At 35.1% G+C, this 21,998-nt stretch overlaps 1 protein-coding gene across 1 annotated transcript in view; it reads right to left on the bottom strand.

Annotated features, from left to right (window-relative positions):
• The window catches only part of mamo (maternal gene required for meiosis), a 180,624-nt gene extending 163,765 nt beyond the window's left edge, over positions 1 to 16,859 (bottom strand). Inside the window, exons 1-2 of the mRNA XM_017610313.1 lie at positions 16,793 to 16,859; positions 860 to 1,020 (exon numbers count right to left, since the gene is read on the bottom strand). Coding sequence (XP_017465802.1) covers positions 860 to 1,000 — 141 coding nt within the window. The 5' untranslated portion in view covers positions 1,001 to 1,020; positions 16,793 to 16,859. The remainder of the gene's footprint in view (positions 1 to 859; positions 1,021 to 16,792) is intronic.
• Positions 16,860 to 21,998: the final 5,139 nt, after the last annotated feature.

The following is a 21,998-nucleotide window of genomic DNA, read 5'->3' as shown; positions in this document are numbered from 1 at the left end:
TAATTTCCTATTTTTTTAAGATTTTATTGTTCACAAAGAAGATATTTTTTACTCTTCTATTTTTTTTTAATATTTTAATAAAATGTGTTTTATTTTTCAATTCAATTTTCTTTATGGTTTTAGATTTTATTGTTTTATAATAAAAATATTTTTTTTTTAATTAATTGAATTTTTAGACACTTTCTAATTTAGTGGTGTTTATTATTTTTAGGATTTTATTATTCAATTAGAATAACATATTTTTTAATTTCATTAAATTTTTAGGAACGTGTTTTACTTTTTTATATTGTTAAATAAATTTATTTTATTTTTCAATTTACTTTTCTTTTTGGTTTTAGATTTTATTTTTTTTTTAAGTGAAAAGTGAACTTTTTGTTTGCTTTGTGTGACAACATCAAGGCGTACGCCACAAGTCGGAGGAGAAGCTCGGCCAAACACTAACATATATGTAAGCGCCAATCTATTATTATTATTAGTACAATTTTTAATTTAAATTTAAAATATTGGATCTAATTTTTTTGCAATGTTATTTTTCGACTTGTTTCAATTAAAGATAAAAAAAACACTCAAACAAGGTAAGAAGAAAGTATCAACTTCTAGCAGAGAGTAAAAAGCTTCCGCCCCATCCTCGATCATTATGGACATATTTGGTGTGTACCTATGTGGCACCTTCACATGCTCATATCGAATTTCCCATTAAGATTTCAGCGAACGAAGTAATACTTCGGTTTTGTATTTAACCGCCGGATATCAAATTACAATTATAATATATTTCGATCCATTTACTTTAATTAAAGTTAGTGTACATGCATAGATAATCTATAAAAGTAAACATAATTAATCAACTGTAGTTACTCACCTTGTGGGCTTTGATGAGGGCGCCCTCTGAACAAGCTAATGTGACGTCCACCAGACTCTCGTCCTGTAGTAATTGACTAAACACCCCTAACAGGTTGGATTGATGATTGTTCCACCTCAAGCAGTAGTGCTCACTGCCCATGTCGGTGACAGCTTACGCTGCTGCAATTGAAAAGAGCGAACAAAATGTAAAAAAAACATCAATGTGGAAAAGTTTAAAAACGAAAACTAAAATTGGCTTATATAAAGATAATTACATGAATGAAGACAAAGGAATTTATTTATGCAAATTAAAATAATAAATATTTTTGTTGAAACACCACTAAAAACACAGCTACAAACATAATCGCCCTGCTCTCTAGGAAATTTAGTAATTTACGCGCTTTGCGAAAGTTCTCCTCAGGCCGCCGCACTTTTTCACGTTTTCCACCATCAAATAATACTACTTGCACTAGTAAATTATATTTGGGTTGTAGTTTCTTGTTTGTTTGTTTGTTTCGTTGTTTTTTTCTTTTTAATTTTATTGAATGCACCGCTTGCGCTGGCGAAATGTGAATGTGCAGCGTTCAATGCATAAGCACCTGGGATGCGAATGTTGAAAGAATGAATGAGACTGACTGAATGAATGCTTGGCTGCGTGGCTGTATGGGGATCGACGCGTTTAAATTATTGCGCGCATGCGTGTTTACATACGAGTGAATATTGCAATGTAATACTTATTGCATATGTCGTGTACATACATACATGCATACATGCATTCATACATTCAAACATAGCTACTAAATATGTGCATGCGCGCGAATATGTAATCACACTTGTTTGCAGTTGCGCTTTCGTGTTGCTGTTAAATTGTGATTGCGCGTGAGCGGTGGTGGCCAAGGCTGGCTGCTGGCGGCTGCGTGTGCGTATGCGTGTAATTGGCAGGCGGTCTACGCTGGCCAGGCAGGCTGGTGGATCGCATAGATACAAGTTAAGCGGCGAATGCATTGGCACAAAACACGTGATTAATCATACTTATGGAGATGCGGATATGCTGGGGAGGTATGGGATTACATGCAATACTTATGTACACACAGAGGTCAATACATCTGTGCATACTTATGTACATACTCGTACAATCTAAGTATGCAATACTCAGCGTGCGGTGCGTGCTAAATATACAATATATGTAGAGGGCAAAGTAATGCAAACAAAATTTTGCAACTGTGGTGTTGACTTAATGGTCTGTGCAAGGGTAATGCAATTGTGTTTATAATAATTTTAATTTCCTTAATGTTTTTATATAGCGTTTTCTAAATGATTCCATGTTCAATTCAACATTTAAATAATTCAGACATTAAGACAGATATGTTGGAGATAAAAACCCATATGTAATTGCATCACTGCCTTCCTAAATAGCTTTATAATTGTGTAAATTCTTGGAAGAATTACCATTTCAATTATATCATGTTTTCTTCTATTCTTATTAAATTTAAAAATGCATATATAGACACTCATCGTGAAGCCTTGGTACGGTAATTTTTAGCCACTTGAGACTTGCACATTATCAGACTAAAATTGAATGGGCTATAAAACTGTATACCCAAAAAAACTCTAACACTTCTAAGAAAAAAGTTTGAAATTTGAGTGAAAATTTGTTTGTATTTTTTGTGTTTTTTTTACAAAATTTTAAACTTGGTTTTATATGGGTATTTTAATTAATTAAGTTTCAGCACACTCAAGGACACGCTTTATATCCGTGGTCAGCGCATACAGAGCAGTATCCGTGGATCTACCCACCCTCTACGCATGCTGAATTGGATGCAGAGGTACCCCTGCAGCCAGCGCTAGACAATCCCTGATTATGTCGACAAGGTGAGGAAGTAGGAGCTGGCCACCCTGATTCAGTAGCACTGGACTGATGCCATCCACCCCGGGGGGATTTGTACCGTTCAAACGAATGGCATCAGGGAAGTGCCATTCCAAGAAGAACCATCGGGTGGCCTAACGGCTAGTCTAATTCTGGTGTTGTTCTTCCCCAATGCCTTGTGCTAGCCGCAGGGGTAGATGAGATGCCCCCACAGAAGGTACTGAATGAAGCTGCTACGCTTGGCTTGCGCGAATAAACATCGCCCTTACCGAAACTGGGGCCTTAGGATAGAATAAAAGTATGACACATGAAAAATATTAAAAAACAAAAAATAGTTCAAATAAGAAACACCCAAAATGTACATACATACATACTTGAAGTGGTGGAAAATATTATAGCTATTTAATTTAATAAATAAATATATAGTTCATTCTTAAACAAAACCCGTATAAATACAAGTTTTAATTAGATTTATTAAGGCCGTTTTCTACAGTAAGTTTTAAAATTTAACTGCCCTTCAAAAACACAAATTTTATTCTGAAAATTTTTTTTTTTAGGATATACACTGGCGGCAGATATAATAGACTCGTCGTACTCGTCAACAAAAAAAAAAGTTAAAAAAATCAACGGTATTTTCTAGCCACTTGAAACTTGCACTTTATTGTACTACAATTGAATGGGCTACAAACTGCATACCAAAAATTCTGAATAAAGTTTGAAAATTTGGTGAAAATTTGTCGAATTTTTATAATTTTTGTTCAAAGTTTTAAAAGCGGATTTATATGATGTTTGTTGTTTTTATAATTTTTTTTCAAAGTTTTAAAAGCGGATTTATATGATGTTTGTTGCATAACTACCTAGGCTTTTATAAAAAGGTATTAAACATTTAAACAAAAATTTTTCTAAAAATTCTGAATAAAAAGCTTAAAAATTTTGTGAAAATTTGTCGAATTTTTATAATTTTTGTATAAGGGATTATGGTATTTGTTGTATAGCTAGCTTTATAAAAAAATATTAAACAGAAAACAAACCATGGAATAATAGCCAAAACTCTTCAAAGTAAAGCGAGCCTATTATTTCTGCCGCCACTGTACATATGTATACATTTTAAAACCTACTTGGGAAAACGCCCTTAAAAAGATTTTGAGCAAAAGTTAGCGTTGATATTTTTGATTTTTTTTGTCGAAGATTTTACGGCGTATATGGTACTTTTTAGCCATTTGAAACTTATATTTTTTAGCTGCAAAACTACATACTCAAAATCCTTCTAAACAATCTAATTAAAAAGCTCGAAAGTTTTTATATTTTTTTTTTTAGTTTGCAAAAAGTTTGAAACTTCGAGTTATAAGGTTTTTGTTAAAGTATGAAATATTTTTTTATAAAAAATAAACAACTAAAACAAATAGGAACAGAAAATAAAAATACTTGCCAATATATGTTACGGCAATAATTTTTTCGACCACTGTATGTAATATAATAAAATTTTTATCTAAACATTCCTAATCACATAACACCCGCAACTAGTTGTTTAGCGTTAGCAAGCGTGAAATTGGTGTATATTTGTAAAACAACTGCTACGGTAAAATATGTTCCCCCGAGGGAATATACGCACACAATGCCGACCTTTAATTACATCGCCCACGAATTAAATAACAATTCATCATTTACGTATGCAATGCACGCGCAAATGTACACGCATAACAACAACAACGCACACACAATATTGCATAATACGAATATGCACTGCAATTGATTGCACTCATACGAAGTGTACAAGTGCGCACGCATGCGCAGTGACCAACCGACCGGTAGAACGAACGTCATCGTGTGGTTGTCGATTAGACTGCCGGCTTGGTAATTAAACATGTTCGTTGCATGTGGTAACAAATGTTACAACAATTACAATGTACATACATACATACATTAATAGTGAGTGCAATCGCAATGAAAGTACTTTTGCGGCAACAAAAAAAGCTTAACTGGTTTATTTCTTATTGTTCATATGTAGTTGGGTTTCGTTGGCTACTTTTTTTTCAAGTAAGAAACAACACTGCTTGAGTCATTTCAATTATCCGTGTATATACACCGTTAAGTTTTACTCGTACAGATTCGCGTCTTAGAAGTGAAACATGAAGTAAAATTATATTCTAAGTTTCTCAAGCCCAAGTCGTGGTTATAAAGCACAAAAGAAAAAAATACAAATAACAAAACAAAATGGTTAAATACATCATAGTTATCAGACCGATTGTAACCCATTGGGTTCTGGTCTCCCTCTATACAAAGGGAACAACAAGGCAATAATCGGAAAAGCGCAAAGGCTGGACGCACTGGGAGCGAAGAATAGCGTAGCTCATGATGGGCTTGACATACATTTTTACCAACAATCGCTCAAAACTTTTCTTCAAGGTGTGGCTGAAAAGGGTGCCATAAGATTTAGTGAGGCCAACGTGTGAAAACCAATTATCTATGGACCGCGGCGAGCAATATTGGTTTAAACTAAAAGCGGTCGACTTAATGGATTATAAGCCAGTAAAAACTGCATTGGTATAAGGTATCCAAACAAAAGAGGAATAAAACGAAGGCTTACCAGTGGCATATGATGGCCTATCATCTGCACTCAAGGTTCAAATGTTGATGATTGTGCGGTATAGGCGGAACAGGAAAGATCTTCCGAAACTCAATAAATTTGAATAGTCTCTACCGGGCACTGTACATTTGCCCCGATACCCTAACGATGGTAAATATAAATAAGTCCTCTCTACAGAAGCTGCCGCAATGAGAGTGAGGAGAAATTATTTTAACTTTGTTTTTAAGCGGCGGCCGCTGTAGTGTACTGGTAATCAGTGCGCGCTTCCACTCCGCAGGGCCTGGGTTCAAGCCCTGGTCAAAACAACATCGCATTGGGGTTCTTTTTAAAAAGGAGGACAAATCAGGGACCGCGTTAGTTACGACTTTTATTAAAAAAACGCCCTTTAACAATTATTTTTTGACTATTATTTAATTACCCCTTAAATAACCGTTATTTTAGACTTTTATTTTATAAATCCAAAATAACAATTATTTTTGATTATTATATTATCTATATATAATACGCGAAGTCATTTTTTGTGCCATTCGCTCGATTTTCAAAAATGGGGTGTCAAATTAAAACGCTTGGCCGGTAGATGTGCAAACTGGTTATATTTTTGTAAAAGAGTTGCCACCTGTTGAGCAATTAAATTCAAATTATTTAATAATCAGTGCCCTCATATCCGCACCGTTCGTTCGATTTTCCGAAATGAGGTGTTATATTAAAAGGCTTGGACTGTATGTGCAATAAGGTTTTACTTTTTCGAAAAAAGTTGCCACCTTTCAAAATGGGTATCAACTCAAATGGTTTTGAAAAGCTTTGTTTCTTAGCTGACTTATAGGAGGGTTGCCACTTGTTTTAAAAATCATATTATTCATCTTATCTTATGCTTCATATATTCATAGTACTATGATATTAGGTAAGAAAAATATGTATCACCATATGTGTACCAAATGAAAGGGGTTTTAGAAAGTAGTAGTTTGAAAATATTTTGAAGAGGGTTGCGACCTGCTTGAGATGTCGATTTTAGTTTACTTATACACAGGTTATATGAAACATCAAAATTTGGATGTTAAACGAAGAAGTATTAACGAACGATTGAACGAAAGTTAGAAAAAGTTAAATTCAAATTATTTAATTAGTTTAATGAGTTATTAAAATATGGGTATCAGTCGAAGGGGCTTTGAGAAACTTTTATTTCTGAAGTGCATTTAGCGGGGTTGCCACATGTTTAAAAATCAAATTCCAATAAATTCATTAGTTAATTAAAATAAGTATCGCAATGTCAGGCGGAATAAAGTTAACAAGGATTAAGCTTGAAAATACTTTTGAAGAGGGCTGCCACCTGTTTGAAAGGTCTAACTCAATTAAGTAATACAAAAAGAATATAAAATATAAAAATACCGTGGTCAAAAGAAAGAATGTTAAGAAATCTTTGGTTTGACATTTGGAATATTTGAAGAGGATTGCTACGTGTTTAAAAAGATATATTCAAATAATTTAATTATTTAGGAGGGTTTCCATTTGTTCGAACAATCAAATTCAAATTAGTTCTTAAGTTCATTGAAATCATCATCACAATATAAGACGAAAGAGATTTACCACGATTTATTTTGGGAATACTTTTGAAAGGGAATTTCCAAAATTTGAGGTCAAATTAAAGACTTTACCTGTACATGTGTGGTCAAGTTTTTATTTTTTTTTTATTAAGAACTTTTTTCATCGATATAGGGTGATTTGAAATTTGATGAAACAGACTGCGTTTCACTGGCACTCGGATCTCTCATAACTCTGACTAACATTTGGAATATTTATTAAGTTTTGTGCGTTTGGACGCCATGTTGGTTCACTAGTATTTTTTAAAGCTTAAACAGACGGCAGCGTTGATCCGGATTTACTAGGACTTAATCCGGATCAACTCGGGAACTAACTGCAGTTGATCCGGATTAAGTCCGCTGCCGTCTGTTTATGCTTTTAGACAACAGTTATTGGCGACTTTTATTTATAAACGTCATCAATAAAAATCAGTTAGTGAGTTTTACTTTTAAAAGTCATCAATATAAATCAGCCACCGACTTTTATTTTTTAAATCACTCGTACTAATGTCATTAATATTTTTCGCAGTTAACAAGGTGTTGGGAAACAAAAGTTTACTATGACTTATACTAATGACTTTTATAAGTATGATCGAAAAGAAAATTTCAAACTTTGCGATACAAATCGTTAGAAAATTTTTATAGAATATTTTTATAAAAATCAAACTTATCGCAAAGGTGCGATATCGATCCGAAAATTGTCGCTCACTGGTTACACAATAGAGCCACAGAAATAATCTTTTGCCATCGCCAACTATGCCAAAAAAAATTGTAATCTGTGTCGGACAGGTAAATTTTTGACTTATATCTGCTTATATCAAATGTATAGCTTGCTTTAGAGAGCGCCACACCTAGTCCTATGATCTAAATTAAAAAGAAATCATTGAAGTTAACCTTATCATGGGAAATCCGATAATTCTGTTGCTTTATGAAACTATGTATGTACATTTCTACATGCGTAATAAATACTTTTTCTTTCGGTGCATTCGATTTAACACGACTCCTCATGCGCCACCACGCTGTGGCTTTTTGACAGCTCAACACAAATTTTCTTTGCCGTTTGCAATGCTATCCCGACGTTATTTACCGCTGTTCACATTACATACATATGTATCTGCATTAGGGTAGTAAAACCAAAAATACAGGCAGGTTCTGCAATTCACTTCCGATTGAATATCAATAAATTCCGCTTTGAATTCAAATTAGACGGAAGTGAATTACAGAAACTGCCTGGTAATGTCGGAACATTATTGCTCCCACCCCCTAGGAGAAAAATATATCCCTATTTCTTTATTTTGAAATCAAAAAAAAATTTTGTGGTCGCCCAAAGTTTTCCAAGTGTTTTAAATATGTATATATGTATTCTTTTCGTGAAATGGTATATAATTCTTGAAGATCAATATTTTTCGATCGGAAGGCTCTGTTTCTCTTCAGAAGACTTCCAATAATAACACCAAATTGTTTATATAACCATTTTTTAATACTAGCTATTTTTTTATGTATGGGTCCCCCTTTGCATTTTCAGGGGTTTTTGGCGGACCTATAAAATATAGTTATTATGAAAAAATGGTTATTATTTGTAAATAATTCGGTATTATTGTTGGGAGTCTCCCGAAGAGAAACATAATTTTCCGATTGAAAAATATTGATTTTCAAGAATTCTACATCATTTCTACGAAAAGTTGTTTTTTCCTATATAAAATACATGGAAAACTTTGAGCAACCTATAAACATTTTTGAAATAAAAATATTGGGTCAATTATTTTTCCGCATAACCTTGGACCACGTCAACCGATTTCGATAATTCTTTTTGCATCGGAGAGGTGGTGTCTCAGAAGTAGTCCCATACTGATCCGAGCATTGGATCATGAAATATATATAAAATTTTATATGAGAACTGATGTAGGTTTTGTTTTTTGCTTAAAAATTACTTGTTCACATGTATTTTTGGACCACCCTAATGTACATACAATTGTTAGTGAGTTAAGTTCAAATGATTGCAAGTAAAATACATGCAAATAGAAATTCCAAGGCTTCCGAGATCTTCCACCGGACCGCAGCTCAGCTCAGCACAGCTCGGCTTAACTCACCGCACCTCACCTCACGTTCAGCCCCTTTCTTGTGTGCCTACGTTGTTTGCATACAAAAGCGCTGCTGACATGCATTTCTGGTTGCAATTTGTGCGCGTACTAACATGTGAATGCCGCATGCCACATGCCACGGACATACACACACGCAAACACACAGCACCAAAAGCCAGGCAGCCAGGCAGCCAGCCAGCAAGCAAACCTACCACTTTTGTAGCAAACAAATGCGTGGATGCGCTTTTAGCTCATTTTTCCTTGTCTGCTTTCAACTTTTGACCTCGCACCTCTTTGACCGATTTTAATTTGTTGGTTGTACGTTTAATTGACGACTTTTTTTTATACAACACACCACTGTCGGCTATTGTTGGCGCGCACGCTTGCTACTGCACATAGCGATGGACAAGTTACTTTGTTGCTCTTGTTGTTGTTGTACGACGAGGTTGTTGCATTAATTGCTTGATTATTAAAATTTGCGTAATAAAAAGGTGCGTTCTTTATGCTGGAGGGGAACACTGAATTCTGTGTTGTTGTTGTTATTATAGTTGTCGCTATCAGACGATTGTACGGTGAGCCACAAGTAGGCATACTAGCCAGACACAGACAGCGACTCATTTGCATCCCATTATACATATATGTATGTACGTACAGTTGGTATAGTTTGGACCTCCCCTCTGTAGCTAGCCGCATGACTCGCTCGCTGGCAGATAGACAAGCCGACGCATTTTAGCGAACGCAACGGCCTGGCGCGACGCGACGCGCTGCAACGTTCAATTGAGTAATTATTATTGCTGTCGACATACTTTGTTGGACATGCAACGATACATTGTCAACAACAATTTGCATTCGTTCAGTCATCGTAAAGGAGGAACGCCAACAAAGCCGCCAATCAAACATAAACGCACTTTTTTTTGTGTACTTATGTACCTCTCGTCGGTCGGCCGTTGCTGGTGGCGCGACAATTTGCAAATTAATCAAGTGCTTGTTGGTTGTGCACTTGTTACAGCTAGCTCTACCGCTGCCGCCGCTGACAACTGATCTCGACTATGATTATAGTAATTTAGGCATTAATCTCTCACATTTAGTTTCATTCATTTTGCCCAATTTGCCAATTAACGCATTCACATTCGTTTAGGCATAAAGCATGAGGCATGCCAGCGGCGCGCCGATGGCGGCGATAAAGGCGGCGGCAGCGGCGGCAAATCAGATGCATGGGAAAATTGCCGAAGTTGCACGCATAATTCACACATGCCACACAAGGCATAAGTACTTAATTGAGCAAGTGTACGAGCAGTTTGCGTACTGAAAAATACTTACTTGGAAAATAATCAACAACAACAAACTAAAACTAAGTAAATAAAAATGTGAGAAGAAAAGCAAATTATTTTGCAGAAACTACGCGACAAATAGCGAGCGCCGCAAAGCTTTTACAAAATGCAAGAATTTTTTCATAGCTGATTCGCTTAGGGAGAGTGGAGACTTAGAGCGGGGAAGTAATAGAGTTTCGAATGAAGTGCAAGTGTAATTGGTCTTTCCAACGCAGGGAGAATTAACGCTTCTCCCACCATTCCCAAATGGTAACGCGTTTAATACTTAGTGGCTACTTATTCCTAGTTAACGCTACAGCCGTTTGCTGATTTGGCTGAGTTAAAAAAAATTTCGCAAATTACCTGTCTGCAGGAACGTACCTAGACACCATAAGTAATTTAATGAAAATCACCCTGAAAGTCATTGACCAATGGGCATCTCGAGTGGGGCTGGGGGTTAACGCAGACAAAACTGGCTTCTACTCGTCAAAAGAATACTTGTATAAGGAACCAGTGTGGAGACCCCCCAGACTAAGTAGCTTTCACAGAAAACATTTGGCATAGTCTCGGATAGTAAGCGGCTGTGGACTCGCAGTGTGGAGAAAACGCCCTCTATGCATGCAAAATAATACTGGAAGTCACTTGGGGTCCGTCAGCTGCCCTTCTGCAAAGCAATAGTTAGACCAATACTGCTCTATGGCGTTTTGGTGTGGTAAAAAGTCCTCGTACATCGGGCCAATGGAGAAGGTTTAGCGCCTCGCGGCACTGTGCAAAACGGGAGCGCTGAGGTCCACTCAAACGGCTGTTCTTGAAATGATCCTCAGTTTACGGCGCATTAGGTCAACCGCGAAAAGTTGCTGGAATATTACTGCTAAATCTGCAGGTAGATCTACGGCCATATGGGAATTAATTTTTAGAACTTTTGGGCACAGGGGCATATCGTGGACAGGTGTACGAAGTGCTGGGATACCAGGGAAACCTTGGAGCATCTTCTCTGTCAATGCTCTGCCATGTCAAAAACTCGACTAAAGTGATTGGGAGCCTACCAAATCGGGAAGTTAGACATCTCAAAAATAGAGCTGAACTGCGGTAACTGACTTTGACTAGCTCCGTCAGCAGTCTGGGTTCTTCCTCAACAAGCGCCCTATCGGCATTGCCATTCAAAAGCGTTGAGAAGTATTTATTCCATATTTCGAGTGTACTATGGATGTTTGCTGCCAAACGGTCATATTCCTCTTTGCAGGAACAAGCCACGGTCTTGAAACTGTTGACGGGTTTCTTATTTTCTGATACAATTTTTAGGCAGTATTTCTATCTGCCAGCATCGCAAGTTTTTCGAGCACATGTATTTGTGTCTCAACTTTATTCCTCTCAACCCTCAACTATAGAGCAGGCTGTGGGATTCATTTCATTGGGGTCTCACTAAACTATAGGTTCTTTGTAACTTACCACTGTAGGGGTTTGCTGGTTCAATAAATTTTAATTAGTGAAGCCACTCGATGTCTCATAGCCTCTCCTCTATAGAAATACATAGCTGACGAACTAGTGAGAGTAAAGATAAGAAATACTCTAAAAGAAATATGTAGAGGTTTACTTAGCAGCAGGTAGCCCATCTAAAGAAATCTAAATGGATAATACATTTTAAGAGATCTCTTCATAAGACTGGTATTTATTCAAATAACCTGACACCCTTTATGGTGTACGCAATATTGATTTTCATGGGAGATTCATTATATTAAGTTTATATTTTTTTTAGGTATGAATCCCATTTATGAGACAGACGCCAGATTTTTATGAGTCAAAGTGCATATGTTGCAAGTAAATAAAGTACATATAACAACTGCACTGAGGGCGCATTTGGCAACTCAAAGACTATACTCTCAGACTGGTCACATTTTAGTGACACTCAGTGTAATTCCCACAGATACTATTTTTGGAAAATTTTATTGTACCAAAAATTTGTTGCAATGTGAAGACAAGCGCAAAATCCAGTTGAGCCAACAGCCAGCAATTACCGCCGCGCCGATATACTCACCTACATATGTACATACATACATAGTTTCCATGTAAATCAATTATTCAATTTTCGTTGCGTGTAGTATTTAGTTAATTGTGGGGTTGAGTTGCAATTTTTCATACATTCATACGTCTGCATTAATACATGAATGTGTGTATGTACATGCCTGCAGCTAAATTAGCATACATTTTAACTGAGAAAAAATAACTCAGGTATGCGTACGAAATGGCGGCCAAGTCATATTAGATTTGCATTTTGTATGAAAATGTTTGGGAAATTGAAATCTGTTGGCAAAGCTGTCATAAACATGCCAATAAAAATCGACAAATACAAATAGAAAAGTGATATTAGTAAATTGAAATTGTAGCTACATGAAGAGTAATTAATCATTTGCTTCGCTTACTGAAGCATTAGATTAAACGAGCAATTCTTGTATTGTTAAATATCCATAGGTTTCTCGGAAACGACTCTAACGATTTAAATGCAATTTTTTATACAGATATATTTCGCATAATAGGATTACCTAGATAGCTATTACCTCCGTGAATACTCGTTAAAGCTTGCCACCCATTCGAAATTTGTTAGAAATTAAATAAAACATCATAATATGGGTGTCAAATGAAAGGTTTTTTAAAAATTCCCAAACTAGAAATATTTTTGAATAGGGTTGCCACTTAATTTGAATCCCACATTTATATAATTTTTTGTTTATAAAATAAAGGCACAGTAAGTTCTTCAGCAATGATTTGCTTATATACTAATTGTTATCTATTAAAATATACATGTGTTAGAGAAAGGTTGCCACTTATTTTGAATTTTATAAAAAACAAAACTAAAACAACGCAATATGGGTATAAAATGAAAGGTATTTTTGAGAACATTAGTCCAAAGATATTTGTGATGAGGACTGCAAGTATTTTCAATACAAAAAAAAATTTTGTTAATTTCAATAAGCAATTTTTGTGTACGCTCAATATGTGCACACTTCATTCCAGCGTATTTCCGCGTATTACTTTTTTCACAACATATAAAAAGCCAAATTTTTGACTTTTTCCAAAATATCCTTTCCAAAAGCTACCTAAATAAAACGTTTTTCGATACTTAAACCTTGAAAACTTTAAAAAATATATGAACTTCGAGCAAAGCTCGGTCAGCCTGGTACTTGTAATATTAAAGCAGCAGAAGCCAAATTCACAATTTTTAGAATTTTTGTCTGCCTGTATGTTTGTACGCGCATCACTGCCAAATGCAGTTTTCACCGATACACTGCTAGTGGTCTAACTTGAAATATAGAACAAAATGGAGTTCCCACCTGTAAGAAAATTGTAGTTTAAGTAAATTCATAAGATATAGTAAATATTGCAATATGGCAGCCAAAGAAAGGATTTAAAAGGCTTACAGCTGAAAATATATTTGTAGAAGGTTGCCGCCTGTTTGAAAGTTTTAATTCATTTTAATTTATAAGAAAAACTAAATAGTGAAATATGGGTATAAAAATTTTTTTTAAAATCTTACTTCATAAAAGCCCTTTTTCACGCCGCCCAAATTGAGCAATTTCGACACTGTTCTCAATTCAGCTGAAATTTTTGAAAAAAAAAAATCTCCAAATGCTTCGAAAATGTTCCAAAACATAAGGAAAGATATTAGAAAAACTTCGAAAGGTCTTGAAAATATTTGGAAGAATGCGAATCCTTTTTTAAACTAAGAATCTAAAGAACTTCTAACTAGAGCCTCTATCAATAATACTGTGAGTAAAAATGCGAGTTATCTCTTTGGGTTTCTTGTATTTGAGATTTGAGTAAAATATTTCCTTTCATGCCCTTGGAAGAATTTGTTTACGCGTCATTCTAAAAATATGCCTTTTCTCTATATATTAAGTATATCTATACATGCATACTCACTACATTCCATAACCGATTAGCATACGCATAATAATGCATGCATACATACCTATATGCATAAGTATATTAAAAATCAGGTGCAGCTTTGTGGCAATGCATGTATGTAAGTGCAAACCCAAAGTGGCAATGGCAAAGCAAGTGAAAGGAAGTAAAGTAAATACATACGATAGCATCGCTAAATTTTGCAAGAATTCTAACACATAAATCAGGCGTGGGATACCAATTTACTGTAATTAACGCATGCGTATCCGCAATGGTAAAATCTTTACCTTTTTGAGACACAACTTAGTTTTTTTTTTGAGGGCGAATTGTTGTTTTCCAAATACGAAGAAGAGTGAATATTTATACCCCACATCTGCACCTTCAAATAAATGTGTCTTAACATCTGTCAAATTTCTGTTTTAACTTTGTCCCCCTTTTCTTATTTGGGCAACTTGTTGGCTTAACATTTCATTTCCTAAATAGTATCAAGATAATCAGGTGGATCTGTACCCAATTTAAATGACGGGGTAAAATGAAAAATTGAGTTGTCAAACTGCGAAATGACAGTTGATGTTAAGATAGTGATGGTAAGAAATATGGCATGAAATATATGTATCAACAGTGGATATTTGCGATCTCCGCCTCATATTTCTGTGCTAACACAGTTTTTTTAAAATAAATATGTAGCAGGTGTACACACGTGGGTGGATAGGTTTACTGAAAAATTGCAAACACTGAGAAAAGCATCAACCAAAAATTGCTTAATGTTAACAATCCAAAACTTAAAAGAGAATCAAAGTGAGTTTTTTTCATTTTAACAATGCCATTGTTGCTACTTATTTTCAAGAAAGATTTTGGTAATATTAACCATGATATTTGATGATGTTACAAAAATTTTGGTTGAAATGTTTAACTCTCGCTCACTATCTTCACATCACTGGTGGTATATATACTCTGTACATACATACATATGTATGTACATATATATGGGAACTCGGCTCCAGCAGTTAAACTTCGACAAGCACAAATGTTGCTGAACATTTTTTTTCTGTTCGTAAATTTTTTGTTTCTTATCAACGTATAGAAAAAGTTAACTATAGGAAAAAATAAAAAAGAATTTGGCTGAAAAACATGTTGCTTCCGGTTCAGTTTAACATGACCCTGGATTGTTCTATACCGGAAAATATATACCCCACTTTTTTATTTTAAATAAAAAATATTTAGAGGTCGCTCAAAGTTTTCCATGTATTTTATACGGGAAAAACAACTTACCCTGCAGACATATTCTGAGACTTCAGAATACATATATGAGTCCGAAAGGAGTCCTAGGTAGGTAAGAAATATGAGTTTCAAAAACAAAATTTTTTTAACCTTATATGAATCTTTTGTAATTCATATAAGATCCAAGATAAGAGCCAGCACCTTGTGCCAATATAAAAACAATAAAGATTTGAAATTTATGTATATCTAAATTTGTTTAAACAGAAATTGAAAATAATTAGAATTAACAAAATTTAGCTGCCGCTGCTGCTATTGATTGCATGTTGGAATGTGTATATGCACGTAAGTATTTATGTTTGTTATTTGAAAGGAATTTTTGCTGAATGCCTTTGCAAATATAGTGCGTTCAATAAGACTCAAAGAACAACCTAAAATAAGAGTCCGAATGTAGTAATTTATGAGGCCGATTTTGTTTTGTTTTAAAAGAGTCCAAAATGAGCCGTATATGAGGCCAATAACATTCCAATATGACCCATATTGAGGCTCATTTGATGTATGAATTTAAGCTCACATAAGTCGACCTTCTGAGGAAGGGAACCACCCTTATATCGCACTCATTAAAGACTCATTTATGACTCCAAATGTTTGCTGGGTAGAAACGTAGAATGATATAGAATGCTTGAAAATCAATATTTTTCGATCGGAAAACTCTATTTCTCTTAAGGAGACTCCCACTAATAATATCTAATTTTTTATTTAACCATTTTTTCATGGTAACTTTATTTTATAGGTTCACCAAAGCTCCCTGAAAAGGCAATCGGAGACTCATAAGTCTCCTGAAGAGAATCAGAGCTTCCCGATCACAAAATATTGATTTTCAAGAATTTTACACCATTTCTACGAAAAGTTGTTTTTCCCCATAAAAAAATACAAAAATAGGTGTATATTTTTTTAGGTAAAGAAGTAAGCGTCAAAAATATATAAATACCCTGACTTTTTGACAATTTTATTTATTTATATTTTCAAACCAAATTTTTCCTACTTATTATTAAAATATAGTTTATTTGACAGCAGAAACCACAAGAATACATTTTTTAATAAATATTTGCAAAAAAAAATTTCAAAAATCAACGGCAATCTCAATCAACGGTAAATTTCTTAAATTTTTCCATTTTTGCATGATAAAAAAAAAAATTTCTGAGGTTTGTTGCTGTTGAATGAACTATATATATTTTTATAAAAAAAATCGAAAAATTTGGTGTGAAAAATATAAAAAAAAAATAAAATTGTTAAAACGTCAGTATACTTTGACGCTCACTGTTTAATGTATAGCTATAACTTAACCTAACCTATGCCCAATATATATTGTTGTAGCTAAATATTAATTAATTAAACCATTGCTAAAATACCTCTTAGAAAGTGACGCGAGTATTTTGGTTTGCAAGCGTGAATATTCGGAGATTATCACAACATTAGTTACTCCAAGGATTCGACTTACCTAAAAAGAGACAAAGAGATAAAAAAAAATACTTGTTAATTATTACGCTTCAGTATTTTTTACTACCGCTAAATTATATATATTTATTCATGTATTAGCTAATATTGTCAGAGTAACTATTCTGAAGGACAGATAAAAAATATTTGAAAATTTGTTGTCCGATTTCAACAATCAACTCTAAATTTATCAGCCTATTAATGCTTAAAATGACAAAATTTTAAAATTGATTGGTGGAACTTGGGATGTTTGAACCAAATAAAATTCATAATTTTAGAATGATGTTAATTGAATTACTTGTTTTCTGGTAATATCCGTTATAAGGCCCTAAAGGCAACGGATTTACAAACACGAGCTACAATTCATACGATTTGCCTTCTTGACTTTATTATTCTTGTAGTCACTTCGTATGACTACTGCCTTGTTCTATGACGTCACTTTCTGGTGGATATCACTGGATAAGTCGCTCACTATTATGAAAACAAAAACGTCACAGAGCGCTGCCCTCCGCGCCTGCTAAAGCCTTAGACACCTACATAAATTTTGGCTAGTGGACTGTGGTGGGAAATTTCAGACAAGCTGTAAGGCTAAAGGACCAAATGCATTGCTAAAATGGAAACATATTAGATTCAGTACCTCTCAATATTGAAAAAAAAAAATTCTCCACACGTTTAACATTTGCGCAGACGACTCTGCCATGGATCTACAAGATAATTGTAACAATGGCTTAAAACCAAATCTACCGTAGGAAGCAGGATACCCTCGAAATTTGTTTTAGGCTGCCAGGCCACTGTAGCGTTTTGATAGCGGAATTTGACTTAGCGAGCCTTCTCTCAAAGCATAAACAGACGACAGCGTTGATCCGGATCAACCGTGGAATTAACTGCAGTTAATCCAGATTAAATCCGAGTTAATCCGGATCAACGCTGTCGTCTGTTTAAGCTTTTAGCCCGCCTTAAGTAAATAGCTACTCTGCTAACCAAGCACCTAACAGTGAGTGGTCCAAAAAAGCATGTGGAAACAATAAAGTCGAAATTTTAATGCTCTAGTCCCCTAGGACTATTTTAAAAAGGTAAAAATGTTGTTTTTATTTCGAAATCGAAAAATATTTAGAGGTCGCTCAAAGCGCTCATATCGTTCCATGTATTTATTTATATAGGGGAAACCCATTTTTCGTGGAAATCGTATATAATTCTTGAAAACCAAAACCTACTTGCAGGACGACCCGACAATCTGGCAAAGCTTCGATATGAAAATATTCGACTAACTTGGATGTCTTCTACTTAAGCACCTTGGATATCTTCTACTTTGGTGAGTAACCGGAATTCAAAAAAGGCATGCTGCTGTGATGGGCTGCTGGCCAATGACAAACGCAGCATCTGCCGTGATGAGGAAAAATATGCTCATTTCACCATTACTGTACCTACAAATAGATTTTCCCCCTAAAGTTTTCAAAAAATCACAGCTAAGGAAATTAACAGAGGCGCTGAACGGAACCAGAGCATTGTTCTCATTACATTTTTCAAGTTATCTTATGACATATCGCTAGCTTAGAGTGAAAAGTTGTTAAGTCTACTCTTTATGAAAACTTATATTTTGATATAGGAGGCTAGAGAAATGCATCGTTTCTAAAAGGATAAAGGTCTTTGTTTTATGTTTTCTCGGTTATATCCAATGCTAAGCGCAAAAAAGCCCCGAAAGTACGGTAAGGTTGAAATAGTACGAACATTTGAAAAATTACCCCTACCTCTTGTTGTGTAAAAATTTCATTGGTGTATCGAACCAGTATCTCACTAGAACAAAATATGTATTCATTTTTACTATTGGAGTATATCGATACCTGAGCGAAAGATCGACCTATCTCGGCAACCAGTTCGAAAACGCCCTATCCCAGATAGCTTTTCAAAAACGCTCTATTGCAGAATTTTATTTAAAAAAAACCTACCTAAGAATTTGGTTAAAGAACGCCCTATCTCAGCTGCCGATTCAAAAACGCGCTAATTCAGCACATTTTCAATGTATTTTGAGCTGAGATAGGGCGTTTTTTAACCGAATTCTGATATGCGGCGTTCTTCGACCAAATTTTCAATCAAATGTTTAAGTAGGGCGTTCTCGAAAAGTTTTCTGAGATAGGGCGTTTTTTAACTGGCTGCCGAGATAGGTCCACTGAAGTGACGATATGTGAAGCCGTTTTTCTCGAGTTTCGCTTTTTTGAGTTATGACACTATTGAAGTAAATGAGCGATATATGTATGTATTTGTGAAATCACATGCAAATTGAATTTATATTACCACGTTGCGTGAATTTCAGAGCTAAAAAAGTGCTACCTTCAAGATTTTTATTTCAATTTGCATTTTTGTTGCAATTGATGTTGTAAAACGTTATTGCTGTTTATTGCGTGCAGTAAATTGCAGTAGCGCAATTGCAACAATGCAAAAGCAAGGCAAAGCGTACAAACGATTGCAACAGCCAACAACTATGCGAGTGTAAAATAGTTAATAAGCGACAATCTTCACAATGCATACATCCATACATACATACGGGAATGTTATAGTTCTGCTTTGTTGTTGTTGACATAACAGTTTAGTATGTTTTTGCACAATTTTCAGCTTAATTTTTGCAAGCAAACTACAAACAAAATGAAAAAAAACAGAAATGCTAATATTTTATTGCCACAATTGTAAAACGATAGCCTCCGATCGGCAGCAATATTGCCATTAACCAACTCCTCCTAGCAACCTGAGCAAATTTACAATCATTTGCTTTTATCGCCACGTTGACCTTACAACCTGCAACCTGTACTCGTAGTAAGCGGTAAGCAAGCGTGTGCTCGTTTTATTTCGCACCTCGCCATCGAGCGATCGTAATCGCACGCAGTTTATCAATGGCGGCGCACAATGGCGAATGCGATAACGCGATTACGATCTCTAAATAATCGCACGCGCACGATCGCGCAACATTTGCACTGGGAATTGGGTTATTTTTGTGCCACAAAGCGATTTGCCGAAAGTTTCCTGCTTGTCGCGCAGCGATTTGTGGTCATGCAAAATGCAAAAATGCGTCTTTACACAAATCTATGGTGCATAGTTAAGGCAGTTGTTGTCTTTGGATTTTTTTGTTTTGGTTTGTTGGCTAACGCACAAATTGAATTTTTATTATTATCTGCATGCAACAATTGCATGTAATTTACTTTACGATCAGCGGCAATAGGCAGTATGCTGCAACAATGCGCCAGTTAGCTTGGAAATCGGGTAGTAAGTTGTTACGGCAGCAACGGTAACGACAGCAGTTATGGGAGCAATTGCAACTGTTTCAGTTTATTGATATGTATTGAATACTTAAGTGTTTTAATAATGGGGTTACACTGGGTAAGTTTGGGTGAAATTGTGCTCGGATTTAGTTTCGTTCGACGTTTTGATACGAGAGACCATACAAAAGGATTCTTATACCTCAGTTATGCGTACTTGGCGTTGCATGAGAGCTGTTACATAAGAAATTTATTAAATGAGCTTTGCGTGTAAGTGGTTACCCAACGCACAGCATTACATACATATGTAAAGTCTGATGGGGTTTGATTTCTACGTAAAAAGGGCATAGCAATGCAAAGTATGCATAACTGAGATATTATACTTTTCATTCGAAAACTTGTAATTCTCATCTGTGTTATGTCGGATTAATAATAACAATGTGCAATTAAAATCATAGCATTAGAAAGCTTTGCACCCTATGTAATTTCTGAGTGCATAGGGCAGGGAAATTTCAGACAAAATTTTGTTTGGCGCCCAGCATTATGTTAACAACAGTCAGACATTCTGAACAAATGCATTTACAAAAATAGTATATCGTCACCTGAAATGCAATAAGACGTAACAACATCGTAACTGAAATGGTAAAAGTCGTGACTAATATTTTTTAGTTTTTTTCATAAAATTATGCGAGAGTTGTAATTCGATGAAATCCATCATATCCATCAAAAACTGAATTTTGAAGTTTTTATTAGTTACGTCTTTTTGTATTTCAGCGACGATGTTTGTTACGTCCTTTTGCATTTCAGGTGACGATATGTATGAAAATGAAAAATAGGTATTTTTACTTTCTCTAATATTTTCATTTATTGATATCCAGTGAATTAAAAAAAATCGATAATTTACATTAAAAGCCAAATATATCGATGACGAAATTAACAGCAAAATCGATGCCAATAAAATTTATTATTTTTTATTTAGAAATACTATTATTAAGAAAAAACATTTCGATAACGATTAATTTATCGATATGTATGTATATATATCGATATTCGTTATAGATTAATACTGTAATTTCCAATCGCTACCGAAAGGCATTGGAGAAAACCCACCAGCAAATTTGTCTTCCTTGAAATTTTTCATCTACATAGAAGATATTTTCCAAACTCGCACACTGTTCGATATGCTCGCATTGCCCACAACCGCATTGCAAGTGTTTTGACCTGCAAATAAATTCAAAGTAAACAAGGCATTTGTGGCTCAGAGCAGCAGCAGCAAATACAAAGCTGTAAGCTCAGAGCGTATAAGCAAAAAGGAGGGTAAAATGCTCGTAAACGCATGCGCGCCATGCAACATGTGGCGCTGAAGACGTACATACATATGTATGCACGTATGTACATACGTAGCCATGCATCAGCTAACAGTACGGGTATGTATGCTGCAACACGCTGTGCGTGCTGCGATAAATCAAAGTTTTATTTGTTTAAATAAATTTGGCCATTTGCGATGGCTTCATCAACAGGTGCACATTCAGCTACACACATACATATGAAAATTATAGTGCAAATATATATACATACATACATATGTACATATGAACAGTACAGTAGTAAATTCTTTAATGCGAATTTTCGAGATCGCCACAAGCACGCTGCCTGCTGTTCAGAGCAGGAAGTTGTTTGCGGGGCAGCATTAATGCGAGAGCGTGTTGCGCATTTCTCAAAATGTCTAAAACATGAAAAAAATAATAGTCACAAAAACAACAACAGTAGTGATAAACAATGAAAAATTTAAGCCTCATTCGAGTTAAGCGAATAGCAAGCCAGTAGAGCCCACTATAAATGAGACAAAGTGGCAACAAATCCATTAAAAATT

This window comes from Rhagoletis zephyria, unplaced genomic scaffold (genome assembly GCF_001687245.7).
Source record: "Rhagoletis zephyria isolate East Lansing unplaced genomic scaffold, Rhagoletis_zephyria_1.1 Rzeph_scaffold_00300, whole genome shotgun sequence".
In the NCBI taxonomy this organism is placed as follows: domain Eukaryota; kingdom Metazoa; phylum Arthropoda; class Insecta; order Diptera; family Tephritidae; genus Rhagoletis; species Rhagoletis zephyria.
Note: the sequence above shows the minus strand (reverse complement) of the source record. Positions and strands in the feature narration are given on the sequence as shown.